Raw genomic sequence first — 14035 nt, forward strand, 5'->3', positions numbered from 1 at the left:
GCGTAACCGGCTTATGTTGCTCGGCTCCTGGAAGAGAAGTGTAGTCGGCTGAGACTTAACTCAGATCCGGTATCCAAACGCGACCCTTTCCTGCAAAGCTGACAAACAACAAAGTGAGTCTATTATTCGTAAATATTTTGTTAGCTTCCTCCCCCGACGAGCTAAGTCGTCTTTGTCTAACCAGTTTGATTTGTCTTCTTCATCTTCTGGCTTAAAGCATCTTGATTTCTTCTTAGCACAATGCGTGCCGACTTCTAAGAGTTCAGACTTATGAGAGTTCAATATCTTTGGTAAGATATATGCTCTTCCAATAATCTTCCTGCCTAAATTTTACAAGATAGAGAGATGAGGTGCCTTTTTTTGGCGCAGGGGACTAGAGCGACACCCATGATTTTAAAGAAAATCCTAATCGGTTATTTACACGTGGTAGAGGAAATAGCTCGCCTTAATCCAACAGTAAAAAATAGGAAGGATATGGATCTATGTGCAATGCAGATATAACTCTGATTTTGATTATGGAAACTATCAAGTACAATCTTAACAACGACAACTACAAAAGCAGTATCGATGATGACAACATCTTAAGCAAAACGACTTTTGTTGTTGATAGTTCTTTCAGGGGATCTTTGTGACAAATGTCAAAAAGGGAGTTGATATCAACTATCCAATGATTTCTGATGATGGCATCTGATCAACAAGATATATCTTAAGCCTCATCAGTAAGATGTGTTTAAGTTCCAGTTGACGTACTAGTCAATGTTGAATCAAGCATATGAACTTGAAGATCTGAAGAAAGAGAGAAAGTGTGAAAGCTCATTTGTTATTGCGCTTATCACTTTAGATTGATCAATTAAATTATAAAAGGATCAAGATAATTCTTGAGGTACTAAAGCAACACACACACACGCACAGACACATGCACACATACGCGCATGCACACACACACACGGGAAACACACACGAACAGAGAAAGCTCTTAAAACCTCTATTCTTTTTTGATAAAATATCTTAAAATCCTTTATAATCACGCGCTCACATACACACACAAGATTGTTTGGGCTAATATTCTAAAAGATCAAGTTTATTTTAGTGGAAAGAAACTCTTGGAAATTGGTTTAAACCAAAGTAGGATAAATCTTTAGTGCAATATTTCCATCCCTTATCTCTTTTAATTTTAGTTATTTATTTCCTTTCTGATGCGTCTCTCTTCTTTCCACTATTGTGTGATTTATTTTATTTCCTTTGTGTCTCTCTTCTTTTCATTATTGTGTTGCTTTGTTTGTTTGTTTATATTAGGGTTAATACCTATTTTCCCCCTGCCATATAAGCGTCATTTGGAAAAAACCCCCTGCAAAAAAAAAAGTTGCAAGAATTTCCCTAACATTTCAAGATTCTCTCATTTTTTACCTTCATCACATTCAGTCAGCAAAAAAGCTGACGTGACATGTATTTTTTTGATTTTTTTCGTTGACTGGATGGCCCATGTGGCTTTTTATATTATTTATTTATTATTTTTATTGCCAAGTAAGCATTTTTTTATTATATGAATTTTTAGTTTATATTAGAAAGCATGTTAATACCCAAAAATTTGTCTTGGGTGGGAGTTGAACCCACACCATCAATTTACCAACACAAGGGCTGAACCACTAGGCCACTTGATTTAACTTGTCTTTTCAGTGCTTCGAATAGATGTTATAATATTCTCTTACAGTAAGTTTACTTCATTCTATTTAACATTTAAATATTCATGTTATGTTTTCTAACAATTTTTTTTCATTTTTTCATTTTTCTGTTTTTTTATTTATTTTTCTGTAATCTTTTTACTATTTAACTTAATTTTTTATTTTTTAAAAATATTTATTTTTATTTCAATTATTTATTATTTGCATTTTTAATTATTACAAAAATGTATTTTTTTTAATATTTATTATTTGATTTTAATATTTACAACAATATTTTTTTAATTATAGTTTTAAATTGTATTCGTTTAAATATGTAAATAAATAATTAAAACGTATTAAATTAAATAAAATGTATTTAAATATTAAATAAAAACATGCCTTTTAATTATAAAATAAAAATGTATTAAAATATTTTTTATTTAATATTTAAAGTTATTAAACAAATACAATTAAAACGTATTAAATTAAATAAAATGTATTTAAATATTAACTAAAAACATGTGTTTTAATTATAAAATAAAAATGTATTAAAATATTTTTTATTTAATATTTAAACTTATTAAACAAATACAATTAAAATGTATTAAATTAAATAAAATGTATTTAAATATTAAATAAAAACATACGTTTTAATTATTAAATAAAAATATATTTAAATATTTTTTATTTAATATTTAAACTTATTAAACAAATACAATTAAAACGTATTAAATTAAATAAAATGTAAATAATTAAAAAATCAAGTAATAGTAAAAAGATAATTGAAATCAAGTAATAAAATGTATATACAAGTAATCAAGTAATAAAAAATCAAGTAAAAATTAAAAATGCAAATAATAAATAATTGAAATAAAAAATAGATATTTTTAAAAAATAAAAAATTAAATTAAATAGTAAAAAGATTACAGAAAAAATGAGAAAGAAAAAATAAAACAGAAAAATGAAACAAAAATTGTTAGAAATATTAAACTCATTGTAAGCACATATTATAAAACTTATTCCAAGCACTAATACTACAAATGGTCTCATGTAGCTTAGCGGTTTCACCACTTGTGTTGGTAAACTGATGTTGTGGGTTCAACTCCCACCCAAGACAAATTTTTGGGCATTAACATGCTTTCTAAGCAACTTTTTTTTTTTTTTGCACGGGAGTTTTTCAAATGACGCCTATATGACAGGGGAAAAATAGGTATTAACCCTTTATATTAACATACACGTTTTTTAGATTCAAAATTTTGATAAATTATTTTCAAATTTAAATATCACAATTCACTCTCCCTCTTATATTTAGAATCACTTGTTTAAAAAAAAATAAAAAAATAAAAGAGAGTATTGACTTGCAATTATAAAAAATATATCATGTGAAATACCCTTGGATCTTTTCTTATTTTGACACCTTAGTTGAGTAACTCTCCCCTAATTCTTTTGGTGGATAGATAACAATTTTCCTTCAACAAAGTCACTTATACATAATTTTTTTAATGATAGATCATAAGTTAACTTATAAGTCTGAATATTTAGAATTTCAGACAATTTTATTACATAGTCTCTTATTCATACATTTAATTAGTAAGCTACTATATAAATAATTAGGCTATATTACCATACTTTGCCTTATACTCTTTCCATAACTGATCAACTGTCTTCCCCAAAAGCTGAACAAATAATTGATCACTATAACCACTCCTCATCAACTTATTCAACTTTGCTACAAATCCATTTTTTAAACTATCACAATAATCCAAAAAACGAGCAGTAACATCATAACCATGATCCCATTTATCTCCTTGTCCTGCTTTAACCCAATGACTAGGTGCATAATTTGCTTTCAATCTCACATAATCTGCTATACCTTCAATCAGTCCACCATTACCTTGACCATTTCCATTCCACTGCCAAACATGTGTCATTTCATGATATAATACGCCTATAATTTCTTTTCTCACATCACCGCTGTAGCCGTTAACATATCTTGCACTAACATGAATTTCATTACCACTCGTAAACGCAACTCCGTCCATGTCGTCGATGAATAAACTCACCTTCTGCACGTTCTTCCGGTTGGTAGGGTTGTTTTGTTGGAACACTTTCCATATGAATCGTGTCGCAGAGTCTAGAGTTTGTTTCGCATATTGATCTCCTATTTGATCACGGAAACGTACTCCACCTGATATTAGATGTAAAATATTTGTTAGTTAGATTATTTAGTCTATGCAATTGTGTGCAGAGGATATTTGATTTTTAAAAAAAAAAACTTCTATTAAAAATAGTAATAATACCTGAAGTAGTGAGAGCAGTGTTGGTGACAGTATAATTAACTGCTTGTATTCCATGTATTATAGCAAGGAGTGCTAAGAAAAAAGAGACGATATGCATGATTGTGTTTATGTTTAGAGTTTTCAAGTTAATTTTTATTGAAGAATGAGTTTGTGGTTTAGTGCACTAGGATTAGTGCTTTATATAGAAAGAAAAAAAAATGTAAGTGGTTGAAACTTTATGATGTTCCACAAGACATTTTTTTCCACATATTGAATTTTCTAAGCAATTTCCTCACTAAACCACATTTAAGAACTTTGAGTGCATTTCACTCCAACGCAAAAAGTCAATTAATACTAGTAATGGATCAGCCTCTAACTTTTTTTTTTCTCTCCCGGTTAGAAATGGGAATAGGATGAGTCGAGACTTTGTCAAGTCTGAGTTTGATATGTTAAAAAATTTAAAGTCGAAGTCTGACCTGCAGTCTATGTAGGTTTGTTTTTTTGTCTGAGTCTGACCTATTTGAAGGTCTGATTTATAAATAAGTCATTCAACTCAACTTTATATAGACTAACAAATTAAAAGATCAGTGAGATTAAATGTTTGTTTGCATTGATTTATTTGAATTTACCTAGTAACATAAAATTTGTGATATTATTTGTTTGAGAGAACTTATGGAAACAATTTATGACATTATTCATAAGATTTTTTTTCATCTGTTTTTCATAATATTTTCAAAATAACTAAAATTTATTTTTATATTTTAATTCAAAGTACAAAATATAATATGATAATAGAAAAATTATTCATATTTATTTAAATAGACCGGTCTCATAGACTTAAAATATTTTTTATATGACCTGTAGCTTAGCCTTTTTACCTAAATAAGCTTATAGAAAAACCTAGGTCTTTTTTATTTATATAAAAAGTCTGACCTAACCTATACCTATATAGGCTGAACCGTAAACCCCTATTAATCTACCTGACCTATTTCCACCCCTACTGTATACCATCTTTTTATGGTGTATTCTACTTTTCTTTACAATAATGAGAGTATGTGTAGCGTTGAACAATATGTATAATAATATTATCCTCCTAAATAGAAAGGACCATAATTTCTTTGTAATAATTCTTCTCTTGTATGGCTGGTAACTTATTTCACTCCAATAATATGTCAACATTATAAAAAGATCTCTCTCTCTCTCTCTCTCTCTCTCTCTCTCTCTCTCTCTCTCTCTCTCTCTCTCTCTCTCTCTCTCTCTCTCTCTCTCTCTCTCTCTCTCTCTCTCTCTCTCTCCTCTCTCTCTCTCTCTCTCTCTCTCTCTCTCTCTCTCTCTCTCTCTCTCTCTCTCTCTCTCTCTCTCTCTCTCTCTCTCTCTCTCATCTCTCTCTCCTCTCTCTCTCTCTCTCTCTCGGAGGTCTACCTCGCGCAACTGTATTGGAGTAGCTTGAACCTCTCTTACGTGGAAGACCTCTTTGGAGCTACCTCGAGACAACCCCTTCTAAGGACAAACCCCCTTATGTGGAGGACCTTTCTTCTGTGGGCGACCCCCTTTCTATGGGTGATTTCCCTTTCTATGGAGAACCTCTCTTTTGTGGACAGACCCCTTTTGTGTGTGACCCCTCTTCTATGGACGACTTCTTTGGGACTACATTGAGGTAGCTCCTTTTTGGGAGAAGGAACCCCCCTTATGTCTCTTCTATGGAGGACCTCTTTGGACTTTCACCACATACTGGAACATTTAGTTCGTACCACACAATTGTAGACCCTCCTTCTCAGGGCTTAGAAAAATTATACCAATACATAATTGTATAAGTATTTTTTATTATGAAATAATTTAATAAATTTAAAATATATAACAAAAATTACTTAGTGTATTTTTAAAATATATTCGATGAATTGAATCCATGTGTGTATATAAATGGATCGATTGAATCCAATCTATTAACTAATTTTTCAATAAATTTAGTGGATAAGTTAGATGATTATTTATTTAATGGATTAAATTGTCACTCCTAATTCAAACATATAATTTTTTTTTTACAGAATCCAGACACATAAGTTAATTCAATCTTAAGAATGTAGTCATAAATTACAAACATCAAATAAATAAAAAAACTGATATGAGCTAGGTTGTAATTTTCAATTAGCCTTTATGATTCCACTTCTAAATTGTATTCCTGATTTTAACATTAATAAAATGTTTCTTTCTATGAAAATTGTTTTTGATTAAAAAGGTGAAGACGTTTTATAATGGATCGACACACCTCTTTTATTCAATTTTATTGATTTGGCTTTTTCTAATTGTGGAGCTTGCAAAATAGGTATGATAAAAATAAATGTCAAACTATTTATAACGATCAAATTGAAACCAATGACATTTGATGACTTTCATTTTTACTAGTGTGTGTTTATTCCCAAATTCTTTAAAACAGTCAATGAATAACAATATCATTACCAAATTCTAGTTTGTGTTTATTTTCAAGTACTCTAAACATGTAGAAAAATAATAAGTAGTCTTGATACCTCAACTTCAAAAGTAGAAAAATACATCCACTAGCGGATCAAAATTACAACCACCAAATTCTACTAATGGTGTTTAGTTCCGGGATCTTTAAACATGCAATGAATAACAAATATCATTTTCAGATAGTTGAAAGGAACACAATGATTTCAGATCATTTAACCAAAAACCAAATACAAAACAGGTTCTTAACAAAAGAGACCTAGTAAAACAAAACAAATTACATTGTGTTCCTTTCAACTATTTGAGAATGATATTTGTTATTCATTGCATGTTTAAAGATCTAGGAACTTAACACACACTAATAAAGTTTGGTGATTGTAATTTTGATCCGTTAGTGCATGTATTAATCTACTTGTGTGGTTGAGGTATCAAAACTGCTTACTATTTTTCTACCTATTATAGTGTCTCAGAATTTTAGTATTTTAACATAAGTCCTTCACGATATAGAATTTTTATGAGTAAAAAAAATACACTACCTACCTTACCTTACAATTAAGACTAAAATTCGAAAACTCAAACAGAGTGACGACATTCATATAAAGAGTTGACACCCCACGTTGAGAATCGAACACTCATAAATTTGTACGTGTTCTAGTGTATCTTCATCGTCACCTCCTCTACATTTACAAATTTATATGAATTTTCATCATCATAATCAGGGGCAGATCCTGACAATATATATTGGTGGTGCTAAACATAAAAGAAATTACAAACTAAATCAGATTAAAAATAAAAAGTAATATTGTTTAATACAATAAATTACAATAAAAATCGTCTACTATCCATTTCTTGAAAATGAACTAAAATAACATCATTGTTAATTGTTCCAAGAACATCTCTTTCTATAAAAGTTACAAGACGGTCATTTAACCACTGATCAACCATCCTTAGTAGTTTTTTTCACATCAAAAGCTGCAAATGATGATGAAGGACTCAAACATGAAACACATTGTAAAAGTTCAGTATTCTCTTCATCAAATCTAGCATTGAGTTCATACAACTGCAAATCTAAAACATTAAACAGACAATCATGCTTATAACGATGTAAATTAGAAATACTAGAAGTTGTAGCATGTCTCCTAGGTTTCTTCCCTTGCACATATGGTGCATCCATATCAGGTACATCAATATCATGCTTATTGCAAATTTTCATAACCTTATATATAAGTTCTTCCCATCCATCATTCCTCATTTCTTGTAATTCTTGTTTGGTAGCATTGACAAGTGACAAAGCATTCAAAAGATCTTAATCACGCTTTTGTAACGCTACACTTAAATCATTTGTAAATCCTAAAATCTCAACCATCATATATAACATGAAGATAAAATCAAAGGATTGAAGCACATCTAATAAAAGCATAGTTTCACCATATTTTTCAAATGACGTATCATTCCCAACTTCTTCAAGTACCCCAATAATGGCACCATACAAAGTAATCAAACTAGTGAGAGTCCTAAAGTGGGAACCCCAACGAGTGTCACCTGCTCTAGCAATAGATGATTCTCAATTTAATCCACTACCTGTCTCTATCTGGCCCTCTTCAATCAATTTAGCAAATTGAGTTACTTGTTTGTCCCGTAGAAATTCTTGTCTCTTGTTAGAAGATCGTATGAAATTAACAAGTATATTGACCTTACCGAAAAAACCACTAACATTTTTGTGAGTCTTAGCACATGCAACAAGTGTCAATTGAAGTTGATGGGCGAAACAATGCACATAATAAGCAGATGGGTTCTCATTTTGTATTAAAGTTCTCAAACTACCAAACTTACCTCTCATATTGCTAGCTCCGTCGTACCCTTGCCCCCTAATGCTAGATAAACTCAAGCCATTAATAGACAACAACTTCTCAAGTGCCTCCTTAAGTGACTTAGCACTTATTTCTTTAACACTTACAATGCCAAGAAACCTTTCTTTTACCGAACCTTCATTATTAACCTAGCGAATAACAACGGCCATTTGTTCTTTACCAGCAACATCACCGGATTCATCAATCAAAACACAAAACACATCATCTGCAATATCACATATAATTTGTTGAGTAATTTCACATGCACAAGCAGCGGCAAGATCCTTTTGAATCTTAGGGGCAGTCATTTGCCACACCTACTCTGCATGCAGGGACATGTTCCCCATATAAATTTATTGCGACGTGGGAATCACGTCGCAACCTTCTGACGTGTTTTCCACGTCGCTACTGCTTTGCCACACGTGCTCCTACGACATAGCAGCCCACGTCGCTATTGTTTGATTGTGACGTGATTTTTAACATTGCGGCGTGGCGTCCACGTCGCTGTATAGCATTTTTTTGTAGTGGCAGTCATAAGGTTATTTCCCGGAGCACAATCTATTACACTAGCTATCTCTGGGTTAATTTCCTTTAATGTATCCACCAACTCAAGAAATGGCCCCTTAAATAAAAAGTTAAGGGACTCGTCACTCCCTCCAAATGGCATGCCACATTTCAAGAGAAACTTAGTAGCTATAAGGGATGTGTTTACACGAACATGATATTCAACATTCATTTGCTTAGTTTGATTAACAAACGTGGCTTTAATACTTTGGTTTGGGTTCATGAGAGCATAACACATATGCACACAATCAACATGACTATTAGAAGAAGTAGCATGATTAGCCAATCTTTGAGCATACTTCCAATCACCAAAACCGTCTCCCACAAAGTGATCCCCCATATTTAGAGACATTTTTAAACAAAAAACATGGCAAACAAAATGCTAGATCCTTAGATTCACTATAATCAATCCAGTCATACAAATCAAACCAATTTTTGCAAAATCGACGTCTTTGTTTACCTTGAACATACCAAGGGTAAACGAAATTGTGAGGAGGTTGATGACGACCTATTTTTAAATAAGCTTTTCTTACCTCATTTTAATGTCAGGATGATAACTTGAAATTGGAAGTCTAATTCCTGGATCGGTTTCCAACAATTCATAATCAACAATTTTGACACTCTCATTTGGATGTTAAGTTTTCGATGCTTCTAGGTTAGCCGAAGAAGTAGCTTTGTCTCTAGAAAGTACCGGAAAAAATTTCTTCATCCTATAAAGAGATCAATGAAATCATGTAAAATAGTTATTCATACTAATATTATAAATATAACATTGAAACTAATTGATTATGAAAGAAATCATTATGATAAATTGAGAAAATTGAATTTTTTAACAAATTGGGGTTTTAGGGTTCAACCAACAAAGAAGAAAAAATAAGAGAAAAAATAAAATACTCACTTTACCTTAGATTTTCAATCATCCATAAATAAATGTATCCAAGCCAAATAGAGAAAATGAAAGATTTACAATGAGAGAGAGTGTGGAAGGTTAGTAATGTTTGAGATGGAGAATAAAATTGTTATTGTAACTTTGTAACTTCTTCTTATGTGAGACTGTGAGAGAAAATTAATAATTTTAATTTTTTTTAATCTTTACACTTTAATCTCTCTCTTCTCTATAATATATATTATATATATAATATAAAAGAAAGAAAAAATTATGGTTTTAACTTTTATGTGTAAGTTACGCAAACACAAGTGTAATCCGCCGCCATCTATAATATAGACTATGATGTAGGTATGTAGCCTATTGTTTACATGTGAGGAAGATGTATTAGTTTTAATTTTGTTTCTTCTTCTGCCTCTTATTCTCCATAAATATATATTAAAAAAAAGAAAAATTATGGTGGGGCTTTACCCACACCAAACCCTTACATGTGTCCGCACTTGATCATAATTCACTTTCACTTTTGATATATATCTAAGGGCGGACACATATAGGGGCTTGGTGTGGCTAAAACCCCACCAGAATTTTTTTTTCAATATATATATATATTTATAGAGAATAAGAGGCAGAAGAATAAACAAAATTAAAACTAATACATCTTCCTTACATGTAAACAATAGGCTACTTACATACATCATAGTCTATATTATAGATGGCGGCGGATTACACTTGCGTTTGCGTAACTTACACATAAAAGTTAAAACCATAATTTTTTCTTTCTTTTATATTATATATAATATATATTATAGAAAGGAGAGAGATTAAAGTGTAAAAGTTAAAAAAATTAAAATTATTAATTTTCTCTCACAGAAGAAGTTACAAAGTTACAGTAACAATTTTATTCTCCATCTCAAACATTACTAACCTTCCATTCTCCCTCTCATTGTAAATCTTTCATTTTCTCCTCTAATTTTTGGCTTGGATACATTTGTTTCTGGGTGATTAAAAATCTAAGGTAAAGTGAGTATTTTAATTTTTCTCTTATTTTTTCTTCTTTGTTGGTTGAACCCTAAAACCCCAATTTGTTAAAAAATTTAATTTTCTCAATTTATCATAATGGTTTCTTTCATAATCAATTATTTTCAATGTTATATTTATAATATTAGTATGAATAACTATTTTACATGATTTCATTGACCTCTTTATAGGATGAAGAAATTTTTTCCGGTACTTTCTAGAGACAAAGCTACTTCTTCGGCTAACCTAGAAGCATCGGAAACTCAAAATCCAAACGAGACAATCAAAGTTGTTGATTATGAATTGTTGGAAACGGATCCAGGAATTAGACTTCCAATTTCAAGTTATCATCCTGACATCCAAAATGAGATAAGAAAAACTTATTTAAAAATTGGTCGTCATCAACCTCCTCACAATTTCGTTTACCCTTGGTTTGTTCAAGGTAAACAAAGACGTCAATTTTGCAAAAATTGGTTTGATTTGTATGACTGGATTGATTATAGTGAATCTAAGGATCTAGCATTTTGTTTGCCATGTTTTTGTTTAAAAATGTCTCTAAATATGGGGGATCACTTTGTGGGAGACGGTTTTGGTGATTGGAAGCATGCTTAAAGATTGGCTAATCATGTTACTTCTTATATTGTGTGCATATGGGTTATGCTCTCATGAACCCAAACCAAAGTATTAAAGCCACATTTGTTAATCAAACTTAGCAAATGAATGTTGAATATCGTGTTCGTGTAAACACATTCCTTATAGCTACTAAGTTTCTCTTTAGATGTGGCATTCCATTTAGAGGGAGTGACGAGTCCCTTAACTCCTTATTTAAGGGGTCATTTCTTAACTCCTTATTTAAGGGGTCATTTCTTGAGTTGGTGGATATATTAAAGGAAATTAACCCAGAGATAGCTAGTGTAATAGATTGTGCTCTAGGAAATAAACTTATGACTGCCCCTACGATTCAAAAGGATCTTGCCGCTGCTTGTGCATGTGAAATAACTCAACAAATTATATGTGATATTGCAGATGATGTGTTTTGTATTTTGATTGATTAATCTGGTGATGTTGCTGGTAAAGAACAAATGGTCGTTGTTATTCGCTATGTTAATAGTGAAGGTTTGGTAAAAGAAAAGTTTCTTGGCATTATAAGTGTTAAATAAACAAGTGTTAAGTCACTTAAGGAGGCACTTCAGAAGTTGTTGTCTATTAATGGCTTGAGTTTATCTAGCATTAGGAGGGAAGGGTATGGCGGAGCTAGCAATATGAGAGGTAAGTTTGGTGGTTTGAGAACTTTAATCCAAAATGAAAATCCATCTGCTTATTATTTGCATTGTTTCGCCCATCTACTTCAATTGGCACTTGTTGCATGTGCTAAGAATCACAAAGATGTTAGTGGTTTTTTCGGTAAGGTCAATATGCTTGTTAATTTCATACGATCTTCTAACAAGAGACATAAATTGCTACGGGACAAACAAGTAACTCAATTTGCTAAATTGATTGAAGAGGGCCAGTTAGAGATAGGTAGTGGATTAAATCAAGAATCATCTATTGCTAGAGCAGGTGAAACTCGTTGGGGTTCTCACTTTAGGACTCTCACTAGTTTGATGACTTTATATGATGCCATTATTGGGGTATTTGAAGAAGTTGGGAATGATACGTCATTTGAAAAATATGGTGAAACTATGCTTTTATTAGATGTGCTTCAATCCTTTGATTTTATCTTCATGTTATATATGATAGTTGAGATTTTAGGATTTACAAATGATTTGAGTGTAGCGTTACAAAAGCGTGATCAAGATCTTTTGAATGCTTTGTCACTTGTCAATGCTACCAAACAAGAATTACAAGAAATGAGGAATGATGGATGGGAAGAACTTATATCTAAGGTTATGGAAATTTTCAATAAGCATGATATTGATGTACTTGATATGGATGCATCGTATGTGCAAGGGAAGAAACCTAGGCGACATGCTACAACTTCTAGTGTTTCTAATTTGCATCATTATAAGCATGATTGTCTCTTTAATGTTTTAGATTTGTAGTTGTATGAGCTCAATGCTAGATTTGATGAAGAGAATACTGAACTTTTACAATGTGTTTCATATTTGAGTCCTTCATCATCATTTGCATCTTTTGAAGTGAAAAAACTACTAAGGATGGTTGAACTTTATCCAAATGATTTTGTAGATTTGCCGGAAGTGGTGGTACGACATCAACTTCAAAATTATGTTAGAAATGTTAGATGTGACCCAAAATTTACAAAGTTAAAAGGACTTTCAGATCTTTGTGCAAAACTTGTGGAAACAAATAGGTGCAACATATTTGATATGGTTTGTAAGCTTCTGAAGTTCGCTTTAGTCTTGCCGGTAGCAACTGCAAGCGTGAAGCATGTTTTTTCAGCTATGAAGTTTGTGAAGAGTCAATTATGTAACAAAATGAGTGATCAGTGGTTAAATGACCGTCTTGTAACTTTTATAGAAAGAAATGTTCTCGAAACAATTAACAATGATGTTATTTTAGCTCATTTTCAAGAAATGGATAGTAGAAGATTTTCATTGTAGTTTATTGTATTAAACAATATTACTTTTTATTTTTAATATGATTTAGTTTGTAGTTTCTTTTATGTTTAGCCCCACTAATATATATTATTTGGATCCACCCCTGTAATCATCTTATGGTGATCCAAATGGAGAATATGATAACTAGGAAGATAAAACCGTACCAAAGTGAATTATGATGATGAAATTTTGTAGATGTAGAGAGAGTTGAAAATGAAGGTGCACCTGAAAATAGGCGTTCAATTTCCAACATGGTGTGACAATAGTCGGTTTGAGTTCTTAATAATCGGGGGTACCTAATGTAATTTCTGGATTATATTAAAATTCTATAATCATCTATCAAGAACAGTGTTATAATACTATTTTCATGGCCAAAAACACTATCACTATTTGAATCTTACTCTGGGTAAAACATAACAATTGAAAACCAATCGAATTTCCACAGTTAATACCATGTTTAAGTTTTTCTACTTACACAATTGACAAATTGAACACTTCCTTCTTTGATAAAAATATTTGGTAGTATCCGGTGACCCCTAAAAAAACCCTTACTTTACTTTTACTTTTTGTGGAACCGCACTACTCAATTTAGTCTAAAGAATCATTACTGAAGATAAAAAAACTATGACTCACCCAATTAGTCAAGGAAATGACAGTGGTGACAAGTAACCAACCATATTGCATCTTAGAGATTTCCGCTGAATGAATAAACTTCATCTTAACTGTTAGAATGAAACTGCAAGATTTAGTAGAG

At 31.3% G+C, this 14035-nt stretch overlaps 1 protein-coding gene and 2 pseudogenes across 1 annotated transcript; 1 reads left to right on the forward strand and 2 right to left on the reverse strand.

Moving 5' to 3' along the window:
- Nucleotides 1–3033: 3033 nt before the first annotated feature.
- LOC131643178 (uncharacterized) lies at nt 3034–4124 on the reverse strand. Its single transcript, XM_058913334.1, has 2 exons — nt 3962–4124; nt 3034–3849 (listed from the first exon to the last, which is right to left on the reverse strand). The coding sequence occupies exons 1-2, from the start codon at nt 4056–4058 to the stop codon at nt 3272–3274; spliced, it is 675 nt and encodes a 224-aa protein (XP_058769317.1). The 5' UTR covers nt 4059–4124; the 3' UTR covers nt 3034–3271.
- Nucleotides 4125–7225: 3101 nt separating this feature from the next.
- On the reverse strand, nt 7226–10404 carry LOC131646937 (uncharacterized; annotated as a pseudogene).
- Nucleotides 10405–10915: 511 nt separating this feature from the next.
- On the forward strand, nt 10916–13284 carry LOC131643171 (uncharacterized; annotated as a pseudogene).
- The last annotated feature ends 751 nt before the right edge of the window (nt 13285–14035 follow it).

Source organism: Vicia villosa, linkage group LG1 (genome assembly GCF_029867415.1).
Source record: "Vicia villosa cultivar HV-30 ecotype Madison, WI linkage group LG1, Vvil1.0, whole genome shotgun sequence".
Lineage (NCBI taxonomy): Eukaryota > Viridiplantae > Streptophyta > Magnoliopsida > Fabales > Fabaceae > Vicia > Vicia villosa.

Coding starts and splice junctions, on each gene's coding strand:
- LOC131643178 (XM_058913334.1), bottom strand. CDS start 4,058: ATGCATATCGTCTCTTTTTTCTTAGCACTCCTTGCTATAATACATGGA. Junction 3,850..3,961: donor CACTGCTCTCACTACTTCAG/GTATTATTACTA, acceptor ATCTAATATCAG/GTGGAGTACGTTTCCGTGAT.